Source organism: Meriones unguiculatus, chromosome 2, assembly GCF_030254825.1.
Source record: "Meriones unguiculatus strain TT.TT164.6M chromosome 2, Bangor_MerUng_6.1, whole genome shotgun sequence".
NCBI lineage: Eukaryota > Metazoa > Chordata > Mammalia > Rodentia > Muridae > Meriones > Meriones unguiculatus.
The window spans coordinates 7,360,880-7,385,874 of NC_083350.1; the positions used below are offsets into that span (position 1 = coordinate 7,360,880).

Consider the following 24,995-nt stretch of genomic DNA (forward strand, 5'->3'; position numbering starts at 1 on the left):
AAATCTACTCTAGCATTTTTTTTTTTCATTTCTTTTCAATATCACTAACATGTGGGGGCTTAGGTTCTAGGACACACACGTGGAGGTGATAGGCCAACTCCCTACAGCCAGTTTTCCTGGGGGTTCAGGAGCTGAAGTCCGGTTGCCAACCTTTTGTGAGAAATGTCTTCACCCAGTCAGCCATCTCCCTAGCCCAAGATTTTTAAAACTCCTGTTTCAACATTTGATTTATAATCTGTTGTCTTTTTAGACCTTACAAATCTTTAGGCTTTTTAAACATTTGTTCTAGTTTGTATCTTTCTTGTCTCATCTTCTGAGTTCTAAGCTCTCAGTTTGTAGACTATTTTTTCATATGCCCAGAAAAGCTGGCATGTAGCTGGTAAGCATGGAACATTACTTTGAACTTTCCCCGCTAACAATTCTGAGTTCGTACAATACTTCTGGCTTGCTTGGGTAAACAGTCATTTCTTTCTCTGATAATCTTCATTTTTCACATTCTGAAACAAGGTCTCTCTTAAGCCTGGAACTTACCATACAGCCCAGGTATGCTTCAACTTTGCTTTACAGCTTTCTCATCTTGCTGTCAGCCTTCCAAGTGCTGAGAGGTGAGTCACCACACTCCCTAGATCTCAGACGCTTAAGCTGGCTTCAGGCTGTGCTCCGATGAATAAATCACTGGCTGGAGTTAAAAGGGACAACAACATATAATACAAGGCGACACACCCAAAATGGTACACTTTAAGGCTAAAATGGAGCCTAGGAGAGGAGCATCATTCCTGTCGGCCTGTTTCCGGGAGTCCTCGGCCATCTCTGTGGGCAGGCTTCCTTCCCTGGCCTTTCGCCACTCCAAAGAAGGTCTGGGCAGGGATGCTTAGAAAGGAGTCCGGAGCAGAAAGACGCGTAGGGACCTTGGGATCAGAGGTGACCAACACAAGTGAACCCAGGCAAGCGCATGACAAGCAAACCACCCTCCGACCCTTCCACTTCCTGGGGGATGGGGTAGGTGCAGGGGGCTGCCCGGGCCGGCCTCCGAGGGCCCGGGTGTAGACGGAGTCGGGGACATCGAGAGGCCTCCGAGGCCCTGCAAATCGGGACAACGGCCTGCAGGCCTGCGAGGCCGGCGGATCGCCGAGCCAGGTGACGCCGCCGCCGCCGCCGCCTGTCGGGCCGCGCATGCGCATCTCGGCGCCCCCGCCCCCACTGCCCGCTCCCAACGCCCCCGCCGCGGCCCGCGGGCCATGGAACCCGCCGAGGCCGGCGCGGTCCGAGCGCTGCTGCCCGCGCGTCCGGGCGCCGTCGCCCTGTGAGCCCGGCGGGCTGGGTCCGGCCGCTGCCGCAGCCCGCCCGCCCGCCCGCCGGTGCCGCGCGTGCGCGCCCGCCGAGCGAGAGCGCGAGTGAGGGGTGGGCCGCCGCGACGATGCCGCGGGGCCGCCCCCCGAAGCCCCGGGACGGCGCGGCGCGCGGCGACTCCGGTAAGGCCCGCGGCGGCCGCCGAGTCCCCGGATGGGCGCGGGGTGCGCCGGGAGCGGCGCGGAGGGCGGGCGGCGGCGACTGGCCGGGCGGGCGCAGCGCGGGCGGACGGATACGGGCGCCGCGGCCGGGCCCCTCCGCGCTGGGCCTACTTTCCGGGCCGTGGCGGCGCGGGGGCGGCGGCGCGGGCGGCGGCTTCCTCCTCCTCCTCCCGAGTTCCTGTCGGCTCCGGGCTGCTCAGAGTCTCAGGCTCGCCTCACCGGCCTCCTGCGTCCCGCTCCTCCGAGCCTCTCTCAGCCCCCCGCCCTCCATGTCGCCTGCTCGGCGTCGCCATCCGCCGCGTCCCCTCCCTCCATGTCTCCCCGTCCCTTCCGCCCGGCCCCTGTCCGCTCGGCCGTCCTCCGCACAGGCCCGAGGGAGGGCCGGCTCTTCCGGTGTATCCGGGGTTCCGTGCGGCCGGGGGGGACCCTGTCCCGGCGGGCCCCGAGGCCTGGGGGACCTGGGGGAGGGCGCAAGTAGGCGCTCCTGTGCGCCGTAGATCCCGGGAGGCGCGTCCCTCTGTCCAGATTTAAGCCTCTCTGTCCGAAATCGGGTGCGCTAACGTGGGTCTCTTTCTTCGGGAAGGAGAAGTGCCCAGTTTTCCAGCGGGCAAAGCGGCGGGGGAGATGTCACCCGCGCCGTCGCCTCCCCGCAGCCCGGCGCTGAGGGGCCCCTCCTCCAGCGCGCGGAGGAGGAAACAGGCATCCATTGCCACAGCGTTCTTTTGAGCCGGGATGGGGGGTCATCGGGTGGAGAGGCGCAGAGCTCAGCCGTCCGCCCCGGGGTTTAGCCTCGGTCCCCACCTGCCCTGGAGTCCCCGCGCTTCTGCTCCGGCAGCAGCCCCGGGCCGTCTGTGCAGTCAAGCTGGCCGGGGAAGGGCCCTGCCTGAGCGCTGGCAAGGCGGCTCCTGTCTGGGACGAGATGGAAGGTGAATCGCCCCAACTTCTATTATGTTTATGTAGCCGGTTGCCGCCTAGTTACTCAGGGTTTGACTGTCGTTGGGGATGAGTACACTGGGGTTCAAGAGCTGGGATCAGAGAGATCAGGTGCAGACGACACCCACGGTCAGATCCGGCCTGGACCTACAAAGGACAGTGTTAAGTTGGTTCTCAGTTGTCACCCGTGCAAGCCTGGGAACAGGACACCCAAAGTAGTAGTTACTCCTTAAGTACTGCTGTTACTCTTGACCGAGTCAACAGGCGTGTCATAGGGCAGTATGCACACTGTTCATGAACCGCAGGAAGCGATTTCACACCGTTGTTTCGTGGATTGCTTGGAGCAGTGGTAGCTGTGTGGTAATGTTAGCTGGTAGGAAGATCTGTGCTTAGAATAACACCTCACAGTATTCATCGCTGGCTGATGCCTCACTCCTTGGCCTTGACCATGTTTTCCCAGTTGTGTGTGTTTCTGGTGTTTGTTTTTGTTTACATGCTTTATGCCAGTAATAATGTAAGGTTCAGTGTGGAAGCAGCTTAGAGAGGAAGAATGTGAAATTTCCATTGAGACAAGAATGAGAATTCATGCCTCTCCCAGCGCTCCATGGTTTACCAGCTCGTATCACTGTCAACAAAGGATAATTCTTTTTCTCTAGTTTTCCAAGACACTTCATAACTATCTTTTACATTTTTTAATCACATTCTTTTTTATTGTGTGTGCTTGTTGGCAAGTTTTGTTTTTGTTTTATACATACTGACTGAGCCATCTCTCCAGCTCTCTGTAGCCCCATAGATAAATTCATAGCTTCATCCTCAGAACTGGGTTTGCAATCCACCATACCTTTCTAAGGTACCCCAGCTCCAGAAGTGGAGTTTTCTTTCTTTTTCTTCTTCGAGACAGGGTTTGTCTATGTAGGCCTGACTGTCCGGGACTTGATTTGTAGTCCAGGCTGGCCTCAAACTAACAGAGATCTGCCTGCTGGGACCACCACGCCCAATAAGGTGAAGTTTTCAAACTGGGCTCTGCTGTTCCTTTAGTTGTCACTCTCCTTGTGGATGAATTCCTCGAATGTGATCTAGGACCACACCCTGATTAAAACCTCACTCCTCAAAACCCTTAGAGTTCAGCTCTCTCAACCGTGGCTTTGCCACTCTCCCCATTGTTGCCTATTTTGGTTTGGTTTTTTTTTTTTTTTCGTTTTGATTTTGATTTCTCTGTGAGATCATCTTCTTTTACTCTTTACCCCAAGTGATGCAGCTTCTTCAGAGAGAGCTTGCTCAGAGCTCTGAAGACGTAGTCAGGCTTACCATGGGACTGGTTCTTTGCTGGTACTTGGGACCCTGAGGGCTCCTTGAGGTACTTTCAAAAGTGTGTAAGGTAAATATTTTACAGTGTTCAGAGTGTTTGGCTTTTTCACTTGGCTGGCATTTATGTGCTGTAGTCACATGAAGGCAGTTGTGGGTGTAACTGCAGCCAATGTAGCACACATCATTTGGTGGTGAGCACACCCGGTGTGACTGTTGTGTCATGCATCCCAGCCTGGTATTTGGAGGTCAGAAGAGGGCATGGAATTCCTTGGGACTGGAGTTAAGGACATTTGTGAACCACCACTGTGGATGCTGGGGACCAAACCCAGGTCCTGTTCAAGAGCAGAAAGTGCTCTTAACCACTGAGCCCTCTCTAGCCCCCTGTTTTGTCTTAAATCAAATTTTGTCAGTCCATCCATCCGTCTATCTGTCTGTCTGTCATTGTCTGTCTGTCTCACACTGGGTCAGGCTAACCTAGGTCTCAGTGTGTAGTTTATATGGTCTCAGATTCATGGCAGTTCTCTTGCCTTTGACTTCCAAGTGTTAGAATTAGGTATGAACCACCACATTCAATTTAAAAACCAGCTCAGCTTTCTAGGAGGAAGATATTAATAAAAATCTGTTTCAACTGCAGGGCTCTGATATTTAAAATGTTTGAGGCCTTTGGCTTCTTCAGTCAGTGTCATCTAACAATCTGATGATTTTCCAGTCTTTTGGTCACTACACTAGGATTATCTTTTTTAAACAGTGCCTTGCCCAGTGTAACCTTAACTGACCCAGAACTCCATGCATGGACTTGGCATATTATGAACTGTAAGGATCACTCTGAGGGATTTTTGTAGTTTTGGAAAACTGACGCTCTAGAGATTGTGATTTGGAAGGTGTGGCTACCCAGTAGCCTGGAGGCATGAATATTTCTGTCTGCATTGGAATCTAGAATGCCTGTTGTTTTGTTCTGCTTGATAGAGGCAGTACTCTTCATGTGGGTGGGTAGGTTTGTTCCACACTAGTTGTGAATACACATTGGGATAGGAGGTGCTGTGCTAGTTGCTGGGGATACAGAGCCAAAACACTCACTGCTTAGGACAGTAAACACATGTAAATGTGGTGTGGCAGCAGTCTGAGTTTCCTAGAGAAAAATCATAGGAAAATTGAAGTCTAAAGAGGCTGGCAGCAGGGCATGATCCTGCAGTTTGCAATGCCAGCACTTGGGTGGTAGAGACGGTAGGATCAGGGTTCAAGGTCATCCGTAGCTACAGGTTAGTTTGGGCTACTTGAAACCTTATCTCTAAAAGCACACACCCAAACAAAAACCAAAAAGAAATGTTGACCCACCCAAAACACTTTTGAAATAAGTAAGATTATGGTATATAGGGAGTCACCTGAGTAGGTGTGGTGCACACCTTTAGTCCCAACACTCAGGAGGCTGAGACAGGCAATCTTTAGAACAGCCTGGTCTACAAAGCAAGTTCTACACCAGCCAGAGCTACAGAGTGAGACCCTGTCTTGAGAGAGGGAAGGAGGAAGGGAAGGATGTAGAGAGAGGAAGAGTGGAGGAGGAGACAGGGTTTCTTTGGGTAGCCTGTCTGTCTATAGTTAAGGCTTCAGAGATTTGCCCTCTTCTGTCTACTGAGTTGCTGGGATTAAAGGCTGGCACCAGTACTACCTGGCTACATTTGGAACTTTTTTTCCTCCCAAGACTTACTTATTTTCATTGGTGTTTTACTTGCATGTATGTCAGTGAAGGTGCCAGATCCCCTGGAACTGGAACTACAGGTCGTTGTGAGCTGCTGTGATGGTTGCTGGGAATTGAACTCAGGACCTTTGGAAGAACAGCCAGTGTTCTTAACCTCTGAGCCATCCCTCCAGCCACCATTTGGAACTTCTACACTTGCCTTTTTTTGTGTTACTGAATGTAGTTCAGTTGTCAGAAGACAAATGTGATTGCTTTAATCATTTGGATTTGAGCCATATTTGCTGAGCAGTTCACGTGTATCATTATCATAATGCTTAAGAACTCAGGAAAGTGTTAATTTTCTCTTATTTATGTGTGGCCATTCTAATGAGTAGTTCTCATATTGGTCTTGATTTACATTTCATTAATGATTAATGGTGTTAAACATCACTGTAGACTTTTTGCTTATGCCAGAAGATGCCTTAAGAAAGAAGGACTTGTTGGATTCACCTCAAGTGGCTGAGGTACCTGTTTAACATACCAGAGTGGACCTGGGCTCCAAGTTCTCCCAGCATCCCTCAGTCCCTACTGTTACAGGGCATGGCTGGCACACTCTGCCCTCTGTGCTGAACTCTCCAGTCTAGGGGTAGGGCTTCCTTTCACCCAGAGGCCATTCACTATGTAATCCAGACAATCCTCTCTGCCCCCCCCCATAAACCTGCCAAATTATACTTTAACTTGGCTTGAATTGGCTCATTTCATCTGCATAGACTACCTGTCAGGACTTCTTTTGGCACATGGGTTCAGAGGCTCTGGTTTGTTCCTCTGGCTTGCCTTTAGTAAGGCTGAATATTATATGCAGGATCTTAAGCAGTGGCAGATAGGAGGTAGGGAAAGGAACAGAGAGGGGCCTTGGACACCACGTGCCCCCTACTCCCAGGGACATGTCCCCAGTGACCTATTTCTCAAGAGTTTCCAGAGCCTCCTAAAATAGAACCAACCAGCTGGGAATCAAGCCTTCAGAACACAAGCCTCTTTGGGGGACATTTCATATCTAAACCACCATCCTATCTTTCTTTGTGTTTGTTGATACTTTTATGTCTTTGGGAAATTTTTTTATTAAATTTTTTCCTCATTTCAAGCTTTATTGGTTTGCCTTTTGAATGTTGAGTTTTATGAGTTAGTACTGATTGGTGAATGTTTTCTCCCATTCTTTTGCTAGTAGCAAAAAAATTAAAATGTTATTGATAGTGTTCTTTGACATACAAAATCTGAACTTCAGCCTATATTTTTTCCTTTGATCTCTTTAGATAAAACCCTTATGATTCTCACATGTCTTTAATCTCAGCACTCAGGTGGCAGAGGCAGGTGAATTTCTATGAGTTGAAGGCCAGCCTGGGTCTATGTTAGTGAGTTCCAGGCCCGTCAGAACTACATAGTAAGACCCTGTTTCAAAAAACAAACAAACCTCATAAAAAAAAAAAAAAAAAACACAGAAAAGCAAAATAAAGCCCAAACACCAAAAGAAATCAAAGCAAAAACGTATTATGAAGTTCCCAGTCAGGAAGGTGTCCTTAGAAACTTATTTAACTGTTTCTCTTTGAGCTAGGCCTCACTCCCTAGCATTGGCTAGTCTGGAACACATGTCTGTCTGCTGCTGCCTCTTGAGGGCTGGGACTAATCATGTGACACTCCAGTTCCCATTTAATTTTGAGACAGGATTTTGCCATCATTGCTCAAGCTTTCCTTGTCCTCTTGTTTCTCCTTATAGTTGTGAATGCTGGGATTACAGGTGAGAACCCTATGCTGTTTATATTTCAAGAGTTTTATAGTCTTTGTTCTTAAATGAGGTATTTGTTGTGATTTGAATTTACTTTTTTAAGTGGTATGAGGTAAGGATATGAACTTATTATGTGTGTTAATGTGAAGGTGTCCGAGCCCATGGAATTGGCATTACAGACAGTTGTGAGCTGCCATGTGGGTGCTGGGAATTGAACCCGGGTCCATTTGGAAGAGCAGACAGCACTCTTAACCACTGAGCCATCTCTCCAGCCCCACTGATTGGCATTCTTAATAGGACGTGAAAGTTAATTTCCAGACTGGCAGGTCTGTTCCACTAGTCTGTGTCTGGCTTCATGCCAGTTCTGCCAGCACATATACTTTATCTTAGTATACATTAAATACATAGCCATTAGAATTGGCTGTTTGTTTAATATGTGTGATGCCACCTCCAAATGACATGATACATGTCAGACCCAGAAGGTATTCTGTGTGTAGGAAATCAGCTTTTTTTCTTTTTTTTTTTATAGTCCGAAGAAGCACAGCTTTAGCAGTATGATACCCAACCTTTTTTGAAAGGTCCTATTACATTTAAAGTTCAAGTCTAGAACTCTGTTCCAGCTATATAAGAAACTGTAGGCATTTCAGATTTTGTTTTGTTATAATTTAATTTGTAGTTTTGTTATACTTGGATGATGTCTGTTATTACTCAAGTGTATTCATCTATCTTAGTCAAAATTTTCAGGTAGAAAAAAAATATCTGCCTGTCTTAACAAAAAAGTTGCAGGTGCTTCAAATGGGGGAGTGGAGCAGTGCAAAGCATGATAGAGACTGCAAATCTAAACACTGCCCAGGTGGGCACTGGGAGAGCACCCAGGTCAAACCTGTTCCTGGAAGGTGTTTGCAGTGAGAACATGAGTGCATTGATTTTAATAGGATCAGGCTTGGGTTTTCAACTTTATTCATATTTCGTTTTGTGTTCAAGATACATTTTATATAGGTTGTCTTCATGCATACTGATGATTTAGAACATAGTTGTTTCACTGAAATACACATACTTCAGACAGCTGGAGAACTTTGGCCTGGCTCTGAGTTAAGTATATTTAAGGTTGAAAGAGCATGTGCAGTCTTAGGCTTACATGTTGGCATAAAGTGGTGCTGAAGAAATCCTGCTTGATCTGCTGTTTTTATTTGGGCAGAAAGTAGGGACTGGGGTCTCATCTCAGAAGCCATCTTAAAAGGAGAAATACTGAATTAGGATGAAGCCTTAGAATTTTTTATTGGAAATTAATCCTATTTATGCTCTTGGTTGATTGGGAAACTTATGGCAAATGTCATAGTTTCTCTGGGATCTTAGTTTTCTTAGCTGTATAATAGAGGTCAGGATTGTGTGATTCTGTCTCAATAAAAAAAAAAATTTTTTTTTGGTAGACCTGAAAGTAGAATGGTGATATTTTTTTATGGACTAAAAAAGGTGAAAGGTGGGGAGATGGGGTATGGAAATGGAAAAGGAAGATGTATATGATCTGTGCTTGCTCTATGCAGATATGGAAATACACAGTGAAGCTGATAATAAGGGCAGTTAGCATGTATAGTTATAAAAAAGATACTAAACCAAAAGAATGCAGGTCCCACACACTCTGAGGCTGCATCCATTTCTTCTTTGTCTTTTGTAGATCACTTACCCCTTAAAGAATTTGTTGGCCTTTCTGGCTACAGACCTTGAATGGTAGGAGTTGTAAACATTTTTAATATTAGTTTAGTATAGTACATTAGGAAGTTTGGTTATGTGAGGATATAGCTACTAATAAATAGAATAAAATTATGCATATTTTCCTTTGCTACTTAGGAATGTATAAAGTTGCAGAGTTATTTGATTTTTCTCAAGCTTCAGTTTCTCAAGGATTTGCTGGGGAATGTTTGAGCTATCATCTTCCACCCATTTCTGCACCACTCTCTTCTCCCGCCTCTCCTTGGAACTACAAAGTTCTTGTCATAGGCAGGGAACTTGGCCATCCCTGAGACTTTAGGCTGTTGTCTCGAACAGGAGTGGAAAAGAAGACCTTTAAATGTCTCATGTGCCAATGTTTGCTAAGTCTTTCGAGAAGCAGAACCATCTTGATTACTCAGAACACAGAGAATTCAGTCCCAGCTCTAGTTCCAGATTTCTGAAGTAGATGTTTTTGGATCATAATTAATTTTGTTTTTGAGACAAGGTCTCTAGCGTCACAGACTAGTTTGAAATTCACCATGTAGTTGAAATAATCTTGATTGAACTTTTTCAAATAGAATATCTTTTATTTTCTGATAATTGCATACATATATACAGTGGTATCTTGATCATATCCACCCCTAACTTCCCAACTCTGCTGTCTTCTTCTGGGTGCTCCCCAGTGTATCACCTCTCTACCTTCATGTCCTCTCCTTTTTCTTTTGTAACCCACTGAGTACAGTTAGTGCCACCTCCTGGAATGTTAACTGATCTTGTGGCTTAATCTTGTTCAGGTCTTCTGCGGGCACAGTGGCCACACATGTCCAGAGGACCTTTTTCACAGCATTTCCCCCATCCCCTGGCCCTCTCATTCTTTCTGGCTCATCTTCCCTGAGTCTTGGGTAGGGGTGGGGCTTGTTGTTGATAGAGATATTCCACTTAAGGCCAAATACCCCACAGTAATTTATTCTCAGCTCCTTGACCAGTTAAGAGTATCTTTGTGGGAGCTGGAGAGATGGCTCAGTGGTTAGGTGTACCACCTGCTCTTCCAGAGGTCCTGCGTTCAATTCCCAGGTGGCTCACAACCATCTGTAACGTGATCTAAAGCCCTCTTCTGGTGTGCAGGTGTACTATCCAGATAGAGCACTCACATACTTAAAAAGAGTTTCTTTATAAGCTGCTGCCCACTGCAGCAAAAGACTTGTTTGGCCAACGGTGAGAGTATTTACTAATATGTGTGTGTGTATGTATGCATATGCATATAAACACTTTTAGAAAACAGTTTGACATGTTCAGTTAGCAAAATATGAGTCCTAGCTTCTCCACTCAGGCTTTTGACTTCTGGAGCCAGGCTTACAGACCAAGCCTCATTCCTTTCTGTGGATCAGTCTTTAAATCCAACAATAGAGTATTTGGTTACCCCTATGGCCTTCACACCACTATTGCATCAGTGGCCATGGTTTGGTCTAGCATGACCTTGAAATTCTGATCCTCCCTTTATCCATTTCTCCAGTGGGATTACAGTGGTGCTCCACTGTGCCTATTTTATATGGCTCTTGGGATTGAACCCAGGACATTGTGCATGCTATCCAAGCACTCTACCAACTGAACTCCTTCCCCGGTCCCCAGATTTGATACAAAATGACATGTAATTTGTCATCTTTGTGTGTAGTTCTAGTACATTATTTATTTATACACCAATCACAAGACTTGGGATGTATGTACTTTAAAAATTGTAATTATTTAGAGCATCTTTGACATTCTTGGCAAATTTATGAGTACCCGCTTTTTTGATATTTGAAAATACTTTTAATTTTGAAGTATTATTTCTGTGTGAGAAATCCTTTTGTTTGTGCAAACAGAATTGGCCAAGCAAGGGATTGTAGTCTCTCACTATCTGAGAGAACAAAAGGCTTTTTTTTCTTTTGTACTTAATTTTTTTATAGCAGTTTTCAGAGATAAATGAATTAGCATTTGAAGGCTCTTATATTTTTGTAGAGTTGAGCCTACTGAGTGGTTTAAGAAGCTGTTAAACTCTTTTTATTTTTTAAATTAATTTATTTTTTCAGCTTATACTGAATAAATACTCTTAATGTTATACTCTTAATGCAAGTTAGATGTCTTCTCTGTGGGTTGTATTGAGGGAATCGGATAAGCCAGCGAGTTCAAAGAACCTTCTTATAGTGTGTGTGTATGTGTGTGTGTGTTGCCTTAAGGAATTAGTTCCAGGTTTCTAGAAATCCTACCAAGTATTTTGAATTTTCTTGTCCCATATTTCAGGTGTTCCAACATTTCTTAGTTCTAATTTAAAATACATCATTTTCATGATCAATATTTTACTAATTTTAGCTAAAAGTCTCTCATAAGTCTGTGTCCTTAAACAATAGCTGAGGGATGGTGTCTGAGAGATGGCTCAGTGGTTAAGAGCACTTACTATTCTTCCGGAGGATCTGGGTTCACTTCCCAGCACCCATATGTCAGTTTACAACTATTGTAACTTGACTTGCAGGGGATCCAGTGCCCTCTTCTGGCTTCTTGCAGACACAGCATGCACACGGTACACAAGACATACACATAAGCAAAACATAAATGTAAAATAACAAAATGATTTAATTATATATGTAATGGTACTAACACATAATATTCTTTGTCTGTACATAATGAAATTTTACAGATGGAGTTTTATCATTGAATGATGATGACATTGATGATGACTGTCAGATTCCAAACTTCCACAAATGTGAAATCTGCTTGCTGTCCTTTCCAAAAGAGTCCCAGTTTCAGCGTCACATGAGGGAGCATGAACAAAATGACAAGGTGCGTATTTCCAAAAGGACTCCAGGGTTCCAGAATCCCAGGATGAGGGTTCTGAAATTGGAGGTGGTATAGCATCAGTATCTAAGAAAATTGTAGCTCATTTCATAGTATGTAAACATTTTGGCATCCTTCTGAGAATGCGCTCCAGTGAATATCTGAATTGAAATTATTTAGGAGTAGACAGAGAAATAGCACCTTTGGGTGCCTTAGTTTTGTATACAACTGAATACAGGGTGGTTATTCTGAATGGTTTTTCCTCAGAGGGCATTTTGCTTTCAAGTTGTCTTTATGGCGTTCTTGAGGCTTTAAACTCTGTTTCACAGTGGTCAGTACTGTCTTTTTGGGAATGGCTGGGCGTGAGGGTTGTACGTAGGCCTTGTGTGTGTTCAGCATGTGTTTTGCCATTGAGCTGCTTCTTCCAGCCCTTTATAACTGTGTTATTTTAAAGAGAGATCTTGAACCATCTTATGCAATCTTTCTAGCCATGATATAATGGAAATAGAAAGAAAATGGTGTAGAAGTACAATTAAAGGGGGTGGCCAACTTTCCTTATTTAGAGCATGGAAGCTAGTCTCCCCTCTGGAGAAAGGGGATAATGGCTTAGGTTTCCCTTGGGATGCTGTCATATTTTGGTGCTGGTGGAAGGCATGTGCTGTGCTTTCCCAAGTCACAGTCTGAAAGGCTGGAGAGAAACACCAGCCATTGCTTTGTCTTTTTACAAGGAAAAGACAGACTGTTCTCCATATAGAAGAAACTGTGGACTGAGAGAAGCAACTGGTGAAAATCTGAGAGGAAAACTTATATAGTTATTTATTTTTCTAGAAGTGATTTTGTTTACCAGTGAGTTTGTCAGAAATAAAAGGAAAATACAACCTAATGGGCTGAACTTTCTGACATTTGTTTTCGTAGTGACTACAACCCAATAGATTTGCAATATTTCACATTAGAAATAGTTTTGAAATTAGGAGTTGTAGCACATGCTTATCCTAGCACTTGGGACATGGAGGCAGGATGATAGAGCTTGGAATCAGACAAGATAGTGTTTGCTACCATCTAGAAAAGAAAAGAAATGTTTTTATATGTGATGTTCTGTTTGTAATCCTTTGAAAAACCTATCAGAAGTTTCATGACCTGGTCCAAAAGAGACTGTTTTAGAAAGGGAATATATAACCATTCGTTCATTCATTCATTCATTTTTTGAGACTTGGTAGCTTGGCTTTCCTGTAACTCACTCTGAATACCAGGCTAGCCTTGAATTTACAGAGATCCGCCTGCTGCTGCCTCCTGAGTGCTAGGATTGAAGGCGTGTGCTACTACATCCAGTGCTTATTCTTTTAATAGCGTCTTTGGAAAGACTATAATTCAGTTCCTTCTATTCTCTCAAACAGCCACACCGATGTGACCAGTGCCCCCAGACATTTAATGTTGAATTCAACCTGACCCTTCATAAATGTACGCACAATGCAGAAGACCCTGTCTGCCCCGTGTGCAACAAGAAGTTCTCCCGAGTGGCCAGTCTCAAAGCACATATTATGCTCCACGAGAAGGAAGAGGTAATTGTCTAAGACGTTCTTGTTAACCCACTGTGGGTGCATGTAACCGTTGCCTGACTTTCTACAGAGCAGATTTTAAAAGCTTCATAGCTTCTTACTTCTGAAGCCTCAGCTCTCTAGAGCATTTTCCTGTTAACAGTGCAGCCCGCTCTACCTACAAGAAAGCTCACAAGAAAGCGGGAACAACCGTGAAGAGAATGGCTGGCCAAGGCTGCATGCAGAATGGCAGTGTCCCAGAGTATCTCCTGGTGACTTGAAAAGTAACCTGAAAAGCCAGGGGTGGATTGTGGTATGCAAATGTCGGATTGTAATTTCTACCAATCACAGCATAGCTTCCAGGTCCACTAATCACAAAACCTCACATGAGGACCAATCATAGGCCATGCCTTAAACCAGTCACATCTGCCACTGACCTGTTTGAGAGTAGCTGTAGGGTGAGCAGGATTATCTGGAATTCTTAAGGCTCATCTTTCTGGAGTGCCCTTCCCAGGCTGGTGCAGTTTTTCTGGAGTGACTGTGATTGGGGCATCCTGAAGTAGAGGCTGTGGCTAGTAGCTGAGAGTGAAGTACTCTTTTGTAGTTGGAGCATGGCTTCTTTAAAGCATCTGTGAATGCCTTGCCATAATGATATCTAATCAGTGGCAGTGGAGAGCCTGTCTCCGTTAAAGGCCATCTATTAACCCAAGTGTCAGCCAGTTGGACCCAAAAAGCTTAGCTCCTTTGAAGGAAAAATGAACATCAAAGAATGCTTACAATAAAGATCTACTGTTGATATTAGCACTCTGCTTTTCTCAGTAGTGAGTATCATATGTGCCAAGGAAATGGTCTACCACTGAGCTGTATTCTCTTAACTTTTCCTTCCTTCTTTCTTTCCTTCCTTCCTTGTGTCCTTCTTTGTGTCCGTCTGTCTGTCATCTGTTCTTTCTCTCTCTCTCTCTCTCTCTCTCTTTGAGACAAGGCTGTTTTTAGTTTTCCAGATTGGCCTTGAATTTACTCTGTGGTCCAGGCAGTCCTTGAACATGAAGCCTTCCCTCTTCAGCCTCCCATGTAGTTGGGATTATAGGCTTATTCCACTATGTCTTGATATTAATGATTTAAAAAAAATGTTTAAGTGGACTTAATTCTTGTCAGATGTCCTAGGCAAGGTGGGAACTCTGTTTTGGAAATGGGAGCAGAGTCCAAGGAAGGGCAAGCACACAGATTGTCCCAACACTGTTCAGAATCAGTGATTATGAAGGCCTGTGGGTGTGTGGGTTTATTTGTGCTGCCCAACAGCAGACAAGGTGTGGTCTTTGCAGTTAGGGGCTGTGAGGCAAGTGCTGTGGAAGAAGAAGGGGTCTGAGTGCTGGTGGGAAGAAGGTGAGTGATGAACTGTGCAGTCCAGACTGAGAGGGGACATGCAGGGCAGGTTAATGCATTGGAGGGTAAGACTATCGTGGGGTCGGTCCTCGACGTTCTGCTTATACTCTGTGTTGTGGCAGGACCCCGATCCAGGCTGACCGTAAAGAACAGACATGACTTTCCCATGGTCACACTTCTTCTATTTTTGTTTGTTCTGAGATGGGGTCTGAGTATTCCATGCTGACCTGGAAATGCTTGTGTAGTCAAGAATGACCTTGAACTTCTTACATCTACTGCAGCAGTGCTAAGATAGTAGGTATGCTCTATCACACCTGGTCTGTGACTGTGGGGATCAAACCCAGAGTATCAAACATTTGAGTAGGTAAGCACTTGAACCAGCTGGTCTACATACCAGCCCAAATCTCTTTCATGTAACCCCAGCATCTCTGCAGGATCCAGAACAGGCTCTGGATTTTTTTGTTCTCTTCTGATGTTCTTCAGATACAATCTAAACTTTATTGTGCTTTTCTTTGTGACTAGAAAGAGGGATGGGCAGTCAGTCATCATTTTTAAAGAGACTTTGGATTCTTACATGATATTTTCAAAACCTTGCTTTCATTATGTTTATTCTTATACAAACTTTGTTCAAGTTCTTTCCTAGGTGGTTCCTAGGGTGGAGCTTTCCGTTGTTTGCTACTCCATTTGCTGGCTTCCTTGTTCTGTTTTTCTGGGGTCACCAAAGCCTTGGGAATGGTGCTGCAAGTGCTGAGGGTATGCAGCAGTGGCGAGTTACCGCTGGGGCTAGAGATGCTCAGTGGTCCCAGCAGGAGCTGCTCTCAGGGAGGACCTTGGTCAGTCCCCAGCACCAATGTGGCAGCTCACAACTGCCTATAACTCTAGTTCCAGAGGCTCTGATGCCCTCTTTTGGCCTTTTTGAGTGCTGCATGCATGTGGTACATTTCCATACATGTAGACAAAACACTCATATATATGTATGTATGTATGTATGTATACATATATATATACACACAAGTGTTTATATATGTAAAATAAAATCAATAAAAAATTTAAAGTTACTCTTGAAATGTGTGCTTGTGTATAAATTGATTTGAAAATAACATAAAAGGACTATTTAATGTGTGTATTTATGAAGCATAAGTTACTTTTTAGTTTAAGGTTATCTGTGATAGAGGCGTTATTTTTAAAACATTGTAAACAGCTTTTCTATACTGCTCTGTTGAAACTAATAGTCTCAAATCTCTAGATCAGTACTCTATCAGATTACTCCAACGAGGGAAGAAAGTAACTGTAGCTTTTAAATACTAAGAATATTTCCTTAAAATTCACATAATTAATAAAGTTATTGTTTTTTCTTATGTTTAATCATCTCCTTTACATGCTGCTGTAGGATTTTGGGATAGTAGATGCATTCCCCCAACACTTGTCAGACCTAGCAGCTCGTGGGGAGGCTGTGCACTGTCCTGTCCTTGATCCCTGGCAGTTCGTATAGTGAATCTTAATGTAGGGTGCGTCCTGTTTGTGTAAGGGAGGAGTCGTGTTCTATGGGGTGAACTGGAGCACTTGGTGCACTCACTGTCATTTTGGAGTCCTTACAAAGACTAGCGGAGACTGGCCTCTGCAGTGCTGGGCCTTGGCAGGGCATTGCAGCATAGTAAGGTTGGAGACATGGGCGAGAGAGGAGGCAGTGCTCAAGTCTAGTTAGGGAGTGCTCCCACTCTAGGAGCTCTGAGGGTGGAGAGCAGCTGTACCTTGGATGCCCTGCTCTTTAGAGGTGGTACACTGTTAGCTGATTAAACTGTGTGTGAGATTTTCCCCGTGACCTCTGTTGGCTACTCAGCGTTATTGTGGTTACCCAGGACATTCTAGAAGACATGATGCTGCCAATGTTGTGGAGGATGCAGTTACTAAGCAGGCGTTGCTCTTCTTGTCTGAGACTTCCTCAGTTATCTCTGGGACATTTAGAGTTAGGGAGGAAGGTCCTAGCATCTTTTGAACAGTCAGCTCAGTAGCAGAGAGGTGGTGATGCCATGTGTTGGCTCTGTCTCTAGAGGGCTGCTCTACCCTTTTTTCATCAGAGCAAAGTCTATAAACCAGTGTTCTCACGCAGAGGAATGTGTGAGTGACATCCATGTAGACTGCTTCCAAGATATAGTCATTTGACTATTTTTAAGTGTGAAAGGGAAGGCGGCGGGTGTGAGCAGGAGCAAACAGAGTCCAGTTCTGTTTTTGTTAATTTTAAAAGCATGCATCTATCTATCTGTCTGTCATCTGTTGTATCTACCTACCTACCTGTCTACTATCATCTGTCTTATCTATCTACTATCATCTATCTATCTATTTCTCTCTATATCATCTATACCTATGTATCTACTGTCTGTCATCTGTAATCTATTTACCTACCTATCTATACACTATCTGTGTTATCTGTCTGTCTGTCTGTCTGTCTGTCTATCTATCTATCTATCTATCTATCAATCATCTATTTACCTACCTATCTACTATCTATCTGTCTTCATGTGAATGTATGTGTGGCTGAGTTAAATAGGTGCACCATATGCATTTTTGGTTCCCAGGGAGTTCAGAAGAGGCATCTGATTTCCTGGAACTGAATTTGCAGACAGTTGTAAGCCATTATGTGTGTGCTGAGTCCTCTGGAGGAGTGCAGCCTTAAAGAGTGCTTAAGGAGTGCTCTTAAACCAGTATCTCTCTCGCCTTGTGTTGTAATTTTAAGCCTGGTCAAGTGATACGATTATTAATAAAATATAAATATTTTCTTGGCCATACACATTCATGGGTTGCGATTTTTTTTTCTTTTTGGCAGTTTCATAGGATAAATTTTCATTATCTTCAGGTTAATAACAATGTAGGTGTTTATTAATTCATTGTTATTATATAATAATGTCAATTACCTTGAAAGCATTAGATTTTTTTTTAAGATAATTCTCTTCATTCTTACCTTTTTCTGTAGTAGAGCTATAAGAACAATCGGTTAATAACCTAATTGTATTGAGGTTTGAATTCAAGACTGGTATACAGAATAATAAAGACATTGTGATGGAAAGAAAGAGTGGGGCTAGGGAATGTAGCTCAGATGGCAGAGTACTTGCCTAGCATGCATGAAGCCATGGGTTCAACCCCCAATACAACATAAAGAGGGTGTTGTGGCATAGGCCTGTCATCTTGGCACCCCAGGGGGTGGATCAGGAAGGATCAGAAATTCAAGGACATCTTTGGCTGAATAGTGATTTTGAGGCTAGCTGACATTACGTGAGACCATGCTTCAAAACAAACAGAAATGACCTTTTGTGATTTGGAACTAAGTGTTTATGTTCATTTACAGAGTGCTCTTACTTTTCATGTTTGGGCGGTTAGTTAGGGTCATGACATAAGTAGATGCTGCATATGAAACTACAGATTTGTGCTTTCCCTGAAGTTGTCCTAATCCAGCAGTTGCCATCTGTAGAAGTCATTATCAGTTCTGTGCTTTTTTTGTCATCACGTCATGTCACTTCACTTTCCTCTACTGTGGAGGCTAGAAGGGAGGACAGCAAACTCATGTAATCTGTCACAGGCAGCCCTGTGGTCAAGTCAGACTCAGCTGCACTGTGGCTAGGCTGTCCACTGGAATGGATTGGAGTAACTGCCTTCTAGTAGCCACATGAAAAATAGGAAACAAACAAAAAACCACCTTGAAAACCTTCATTAAGTTGCACTGTGGTGCACACCTTTAATCTCAGCACGAGTGACGTAGAAGCAGTCAGATCTCGTGCTTTTGAGACTAGCCTAGTCTACATAGGGAGTTCCAGGCCAGCCAGAGGTACAGAATGAAATCCTGTCTAGCAAAACTCCAAACCCAGAACCAAAGCAAAAATCTTCATTAATCAGGTAAGATGAAGTTGTTCAAATATACTCAGATACGAGCTGCTCAGGTCCTACAGGGCTTTTTGACGACTTTAGTCTAGACACAGAGTCTGAGTCCTGTGGTCTTCTACTTAATACTGGTCTGTTAGCCTGTAGTCAAGACTGAATGAAGAGCTATTCTTACTGACAAATGTGCCACTGTCACTGCCTTTGACAGTGCTCTGTAATTATATTCTTACCTAGAATTCTTTTTTGACCTTTTTGTGTTGAAGTCCTTCTGTTTCTCTAACGTTTTCACAGAACAGATGGACCAGTTGCCAAGTACTCAATAGCCTTTTGATGCAGAATTCACTTTGTTTGAAAACTGTTTTTTTGTTTGTTTGTTTTTTTATCCTTGTACTAGTAGTAATGATTTTCTGCATTCCAATGTGGACACATGGATTTTAAGAGGTGAAGGTGAGATTTACTCCAGAGGAAGGTATCATTTGTGGACTCAGGTCACAGTGCCATCGGTTCTTTTAAGGAGCAGTGGCTTGGAAATGTTCCTTTTCCAGAACCTCATTTGCTCTGAGTGTGGGGATGAGTTCACGCTACACAGCCAGCTGGCCATACACATGGAGGAGCACCGGCAGGAACTGGCGAACAACCGAGTGCACACCTGCAAGGCCTGTAAGAAGGAGTTCGAGACGGCGCCAGAGCTGAAGGAGCACATGAAGACTCACTGTAAAGTTAGGTATGGGTCATTCCTCCGCTCGCACAGTAGAGACTCTGTGTAGGACACAGACAACTGAGTGACGTGTGTGGTGCCCTAGGAAGAAGAGCAGCCATGTGAGCACACAGCGACTTTGCTGTGATGTCACACTTGCTCACATGTTCAAGTGGAAGTGCAGTCTCTAGGCTGGTATTTGAACGCATAATATACTATGGGACAAACCTAACATTTTCTCAGGTTCTTGTATTTACCTATTCTTACTACGGTGGTTTCCTCCCTTTTTTAAGAACTATTTTTTAATTTATTGTTGACAGTTTGATACATTTATATGATGTGTGTTTATCACACTCACCACCATTCCCTTCTTTCCTACTTCCTCTCTGCAGTTCTTTCCAACCCTTCTCCCTCCTACTTTCATGGGGTTTTTTGGTTTTGTTTTAAATCATCTCTGAATGTAGTTAGTATTGCTTGCATGTCCACGATCGTGGCATTATTTACGGGATCATGGGCCGCTTACTAGTGGCTGTGCTCCTGAAGCAAAAGCAGCCTCTGACTGTCCATAGCTCCTCAGCTAGGGCCAGGGCTGTGCGTGTCTCTCCTCCATCTGTTTTGGAAAGTTGAATGGCTCAGTACCGTACAGATTTTGTACAGTAACGGTATTGTGAGTTCTTGAGTGCAGTGGCCACATCTGGTCTAGGAGATAGGGGTCATAGCAGCCCTCCTCATCCTCTGGCTTATAGTTTTTTTTTTTTTTTTTCTTCTCTTAAGACAGGGTCTCTCTGTATCCTTGTACTCACTTTGTAGACCAGGCTGGCCTTGAACTAGATCCGCCTGCCTCTGCCTCCTGATTGCTGGGATTATAGGCATGTGCCACCAAGCCATGCCTGGCTCTTAAGTTCTAATGCCCTTTTTCCAGTGTTCTCCGAGCCCTAGATTGGGGAGGAGTCTCTGCTTTTCAATAAAAAAGGAAGTTAAGGAGGTTATTCTGGCATTGTGCTTCAGTTCCTTAATGAGTATTTTTTGTTTTTTGTTTTTTTTTTTTGAGTCAGGGTTTCTCTGTGTAGCCTTGGCTATCCTGGACTCACTTTGTAGACCAGCTGGCTTTGCATTCACAGAGATCCTCCTGCCTCTGCCTTCTGAGTGCTGGTATTACAGGTGTGTGTCCCTGGGCCCAGCTCAATTATCATTTTCACTCTGGTGTTTTTTTATTTTTGTTTTTTGTTTTATTTTAAAGATACAGTCTCAATATGTAGGCCAGGTTGGCCTCTCACTCATGGGGATTCTCCTGCCTCAACCTCCTGAGTACTTGGATAACAGGTATATGCCTCCAATAAGCTGATTTCAACAGACTACTATAAAGGACAGTATTAGTAATTCTTTAGCAGTTATATTATCAATTTAGTCTGTTACTCTGCCACGCTGTAACAGTTAGGAAATATGTTTTTGTTTTTGTCTTTTGAGATAGGGCCTCTTTGTATAACAGTCCGGGCTGTCTTGGAACTTCCTATATAGACCAGGCTGGCCTCGAACTCACAGAGATCCACCTGCCTCTGCCTCTCAAGTGCTAGGATTAAAGGCATGCACTACCACACCTTTTTGAGTTAACTGGTATAACTTTTTGAGTTAACTGGTATAAGACTTGTTAAAAATCTTTAACAAGTTCTTTCCAACCCTTGTTGGAAGGTTTGGAACAAACCTTATTGTTTGTCTTAACCAGTTAACAAGTCTTATACCAGTTAACTCAAAAAGTTCATGAATAGTACAGCACCAGGCAGCATGTACTGTACTGTAGGACTAGACTGTAGACAGGATAATAGAGTAGGTGGTTCCCACCTCTTGTTTTTCACGATCATTTTGCCTGCTGCTGATTGATTCCTCATTATTTTAGTGTCTAATTTGCTTTTATTTTACTATTATTATTATTATTATTATTATTATTTTGATACGGGGTTTTGCTGCACAGTCCAGGCTGGCCTTAAACTTACCATCCTCCTACTTCTATATCATGAATACTAAGCTATAGGCATTCATTGCTATTTCATTATTACTGTTACTTTAAAAATGCAATGTGGGTTGGGAGTGTAGCTCACTTGGTAGACTGCTTGCTTACCATGCATGAGGTTCTGAGTTCAGTCCATACTACCAGCAGGGTGATGGTGCATGTGTATAATCTAAGCAGTGCAGAGGGGGAGGCAGGAGGGCCTGAGTGTTCTCATTCCCTCTCCACGTGTCTGTATACATGTGTGTAAAATGCATGCCTTCTCCATGCCCTGTGTGTAGGAGATGATTGGCAGTATGTGGGTGGTTCCTTAGACCGTGCTAGGGGGCTCCAGCAGGGTGCCAGGAGACTATAGTGTTCTGTTGATAGGCATTGCTCTCCTGTGATAGTGTTGGTGGCTGGAAGGTGACAAGTTTGAGAGTATTGAGATGTTTGAAAGTAAACCCAGCAGCTTCGAAGATAGATTTGAAGAATCCTATATGGTCTCATAAGACTTAAACCTATAGAACTGAGGCGCTTCCACTTCCTGACATGGAAAGAAGCAGGGTTCTTTTTGATATGTTTGGCTGTCACCGCTGGGCAGTCTCCAGAGAGGCCGAGTAAAGAGTTAGCTCTCTGGCTGTGTGATGAGAGATAGACATTTGTCAGCATCCAGGTCCTGTTAGACACAGCTGTGGGGGACATGGACTTGGCAATGTAGAACTGTGTCTGCATGGGCCTCTGTGCTGACTAAACCAACAAGATGTGCTTTAAAAGATGCCTTCTACCTTGCTCCCCAGTTACCAAACCAAGCTTCTTTTTCACCAGAGTAGACAAAAATAAATTTTATATCACTAGAGTAATGAATGTGTGCTTTGTGTTTGTATAGTGGACACAGACATTAAAACATTCTGGTGGGGCTGCAGAGATGGCTCAGAGGTTAAGAGCAATGACTGCTCTTCCAGAGGTCCTGAGTTCAATTCCCAGCAACCACATGGTGGCTCACAACCATCTATAATGATATCTGGTGCCCTCTTGCAGATAGAACATTGTATGCATAATAAATAAATCTTAAAAAAAAAAAAACATTCTGGTGACTAGCCAGCTAAACTCTGTGCTAGTATTTTTACTTTGAAACTATAAAGTGAGGAGGATGAGATGACTCCATTAACGTGTTTCCCCATATGTCATACCAGGGTATCAGGTACAAGATCTTACAATCGGAACATTGACAGAAGTGGCTTCACATACTCATGTCCACACTGCGGAAAGACGTTTCAAAAGCCCAGTCAGTTAACGCGACATATAAGGATACACACAGGTATGAGAGATATTTGCTTTCAGATGACTTGTTGTGTGACCTGAAGGAAACAAAATGTACTGTACTGCTGCTTCAACTCACAGTCTAACTCTGGCTGTTCTGTGCTTTGCTGTACAACCTTGGTATGGTTAGCTAATGTTTCCGATTTCATTCTCATTTGAAAATTGCCAAGTCTGTGTCTATCATGTAGTTGTCTTAAGCTATAAATGAAAAATGTAGAAAAGCGTTTGGGGTCTAGTGAGCTCCAGTTAGCTGGAGTTGGTGTTACGGTGGTTACTTGTGCAGCACCTATAATTAGACCTGGGCTAATTACTTCTAAAGAAGGAGACTGGCAGAGGGTCTCTCTGTGCTGTGACAATTTGGCTTTAATGTTCAGGCAGCTGGGCATGGCAGTACAGACCTATGATCCTTGCACTTGGGAGGCTGAGGTAGGAAGATTGAGGGCTTGGGGTCATCTCAGCTACATAGTGAGGTCCAAGCCAACCTCCTCTACAGTGTGAGATCCTGCCTCACAAAGCCCATCAACCAACCAACTAAATAGCATTAAACTAACAGAAACCTTATTTCTCTGTACCTTCTCTTGCTTACTTGTTAGGCTTGCTTGAATATCTGAAATGGATACAGTATTCACAGCTGAATGTTCTTTCCTTTTGTGAAGGACAGTCTATGCTGTTGTGAATAATGCACATGTTCTCCTCTAGAGAAAGATGAAGAGTGGCAAATATTTATGCAGTGAAAGTAAAATAACAATGATCCACGCTTTGACATTGTTTCTGTTCTCCTGATTTACATTTCATTTACAGTGAAAAGACAATGCGAACTTCCCGCTATTTGGTTGGCTGCTGTGTTTGTTGACCAGTTCTGATTATGCTCTGTTGCTTTTTTTAGTGTCTTAATGAAATGTCTCATATACTGTATTGTAGAATCACTCAGATAATTTCTTAGCTCATTTAAATGCAAGTATAAAGTTGGTATTTTTAGAGGTTCATTCTTTACACCTTAGAGCAAGAAAAAAGTACTGTCTTTCAATTGTTGGCATAGGGACATAATTCAGTTGGTAGAGCACTTGTCTGCCATACATAAAACCCTGGCTTTATGCTACTTTATGTAGTTTATGTTACTTTATGTAGTTCATGATACTAGACAAACAAGTTGTTGTGGTGCATGCTTGTAATCCCAACATTTGGAAGGTAGAGGCAGGAGGGTCAAAAGTTCAAGGGTTAGTAGGCATGGTAATGCACTCCACTAATATCAATGCTCACAAGGCTTTGCCAACAGTGGGGAGACTAGATAGAAGAGACGTATAATGAAACGCTGTCTCAAAAAGAGGACAGAAAAGTTGAAGGTCATCCTTAATTACAGAATAAGTTTGAGTCCAATCTGGGATACATGAAACTCTGTCTCAAAAAGAAAAATGTGATAAAACATTGTGTTTTAGAGTCTTAAGGTCTAGTTTATCTTCCTTAATGAAAAAAAAGCTTGAAGGGTGTTACATCTCTTAATCAAAGTAGGAACACAGAAAGAAAACAGAGTACTGCACAGATTTCTCAGACCTTACATACTTTTAACAGTTTGATGTCCGCCCCTTTGAGATTGTTTTTCTGTGCCATCCATAAACACATACATCTGGGAACAGTTCACCACATACACACTTTATGTGTTGTTATACTTTCATGTGATCTTGGAAGTTCACATATGTTCTCCTCCTGGCATTGAGTTTTCGTCACACATAGTCATGCTGGCTGCACTCTTGAGTTCATGCAGTATTGGGGAAGGCATCTTCCCTGTAGTCCTCAGCATCTTGTTGCTAGCCTTCACGGCTTGAACACAGGTAGGCTGTCAACAGTGCTCCTACGTGGGAGGCTCGCCTGTTCTCTGAGTGGTCTTTGCATGGATGAACCTCACTGAGAATGTGATAGTGAAACATCATCTTCTGATAGGCTACCTCTTGAGTGCCTGAGCTCCATCCAGGACATACAAGGTGCGTTAGACAGAAAGTCTTTCTGGCAAGGATACCCCATGCAGGACCCACAGTTCTTCCAGAGCTTCCTGTGTATACCTCCCTAGTGACACATCTTCTCTCCATCAGGCTGTCTCACTAAGTTACATGACCCTCACTCAGGTCAGGTAGAGCAGTCGGGATCTATCTGAGCATGAGTAAGCCAGACACTGAACCTGTTATTCATTCACTGAGTGAATGCCTGCAAAATGCTAATACATGTGAGGTACTGATGTTAAGAGTCATGGGCAGGACAGTTAAACTCTTCCATTCTTGGAGCATTTATTTTAAGAAGTTGAATAATAAGTGAATTGTCAGAAGTTAGTGATTACAGGTCACAGGGAGAGAATTAAGCAGAGATGGGGAGCAAGCATTATGGGATAGACATGGAAGATCTTGAAATCAACTAGAATTGGTAGAAAAGTCTTGCAGGTGATACTGTGCCAGGGCCAGAAGAGCCACAAGGGTGCGAGCC

General features: G+C 43.8%; 1 protein-coding gene across 2 annotated transcripts in view; it reads left to right on the forward strand.

The window, feature by feature from the left end:
- Positions 1–1,295: 1,295 nt before the first annotated feature.
- The window catches only part of Znf236 (zinc finger protein 236), a 97,918-nt gene continuing 74,218 nt past the window's right edge, over positions 1,296–24,995 (forward strand). The window contains exons 1-5 of one of the 2 annotated variants that reach the window (XM_060376986.1): positions 1,296–1,472; positions 11,592–11,734; positions 13,123–13,287; positions 19,065–19,243; positions 22,397–22,521. In XM_060376986.1, the coding sequence (XP_060232969.1) occupies positions 1,418–1,472; positions 11,592–11,734; positions 13,123–13,287; positions 19,065–19,243; positions 22,397–22,521 (667 nt within the window). In that variant the 5' untranslated portion in view covers positions 1,296–1,417. Of the gene's footprint in view, positions 1,473–1,936; positions 2,438–11,591; positions 11,735–13,122; positions 13,288–19,064; positions 19,244–22,396; positions 22,522–24,995 lie in introns of those variants that run through there. The other variant, XM_060376987.1, reaches the window with a different exon arrangement.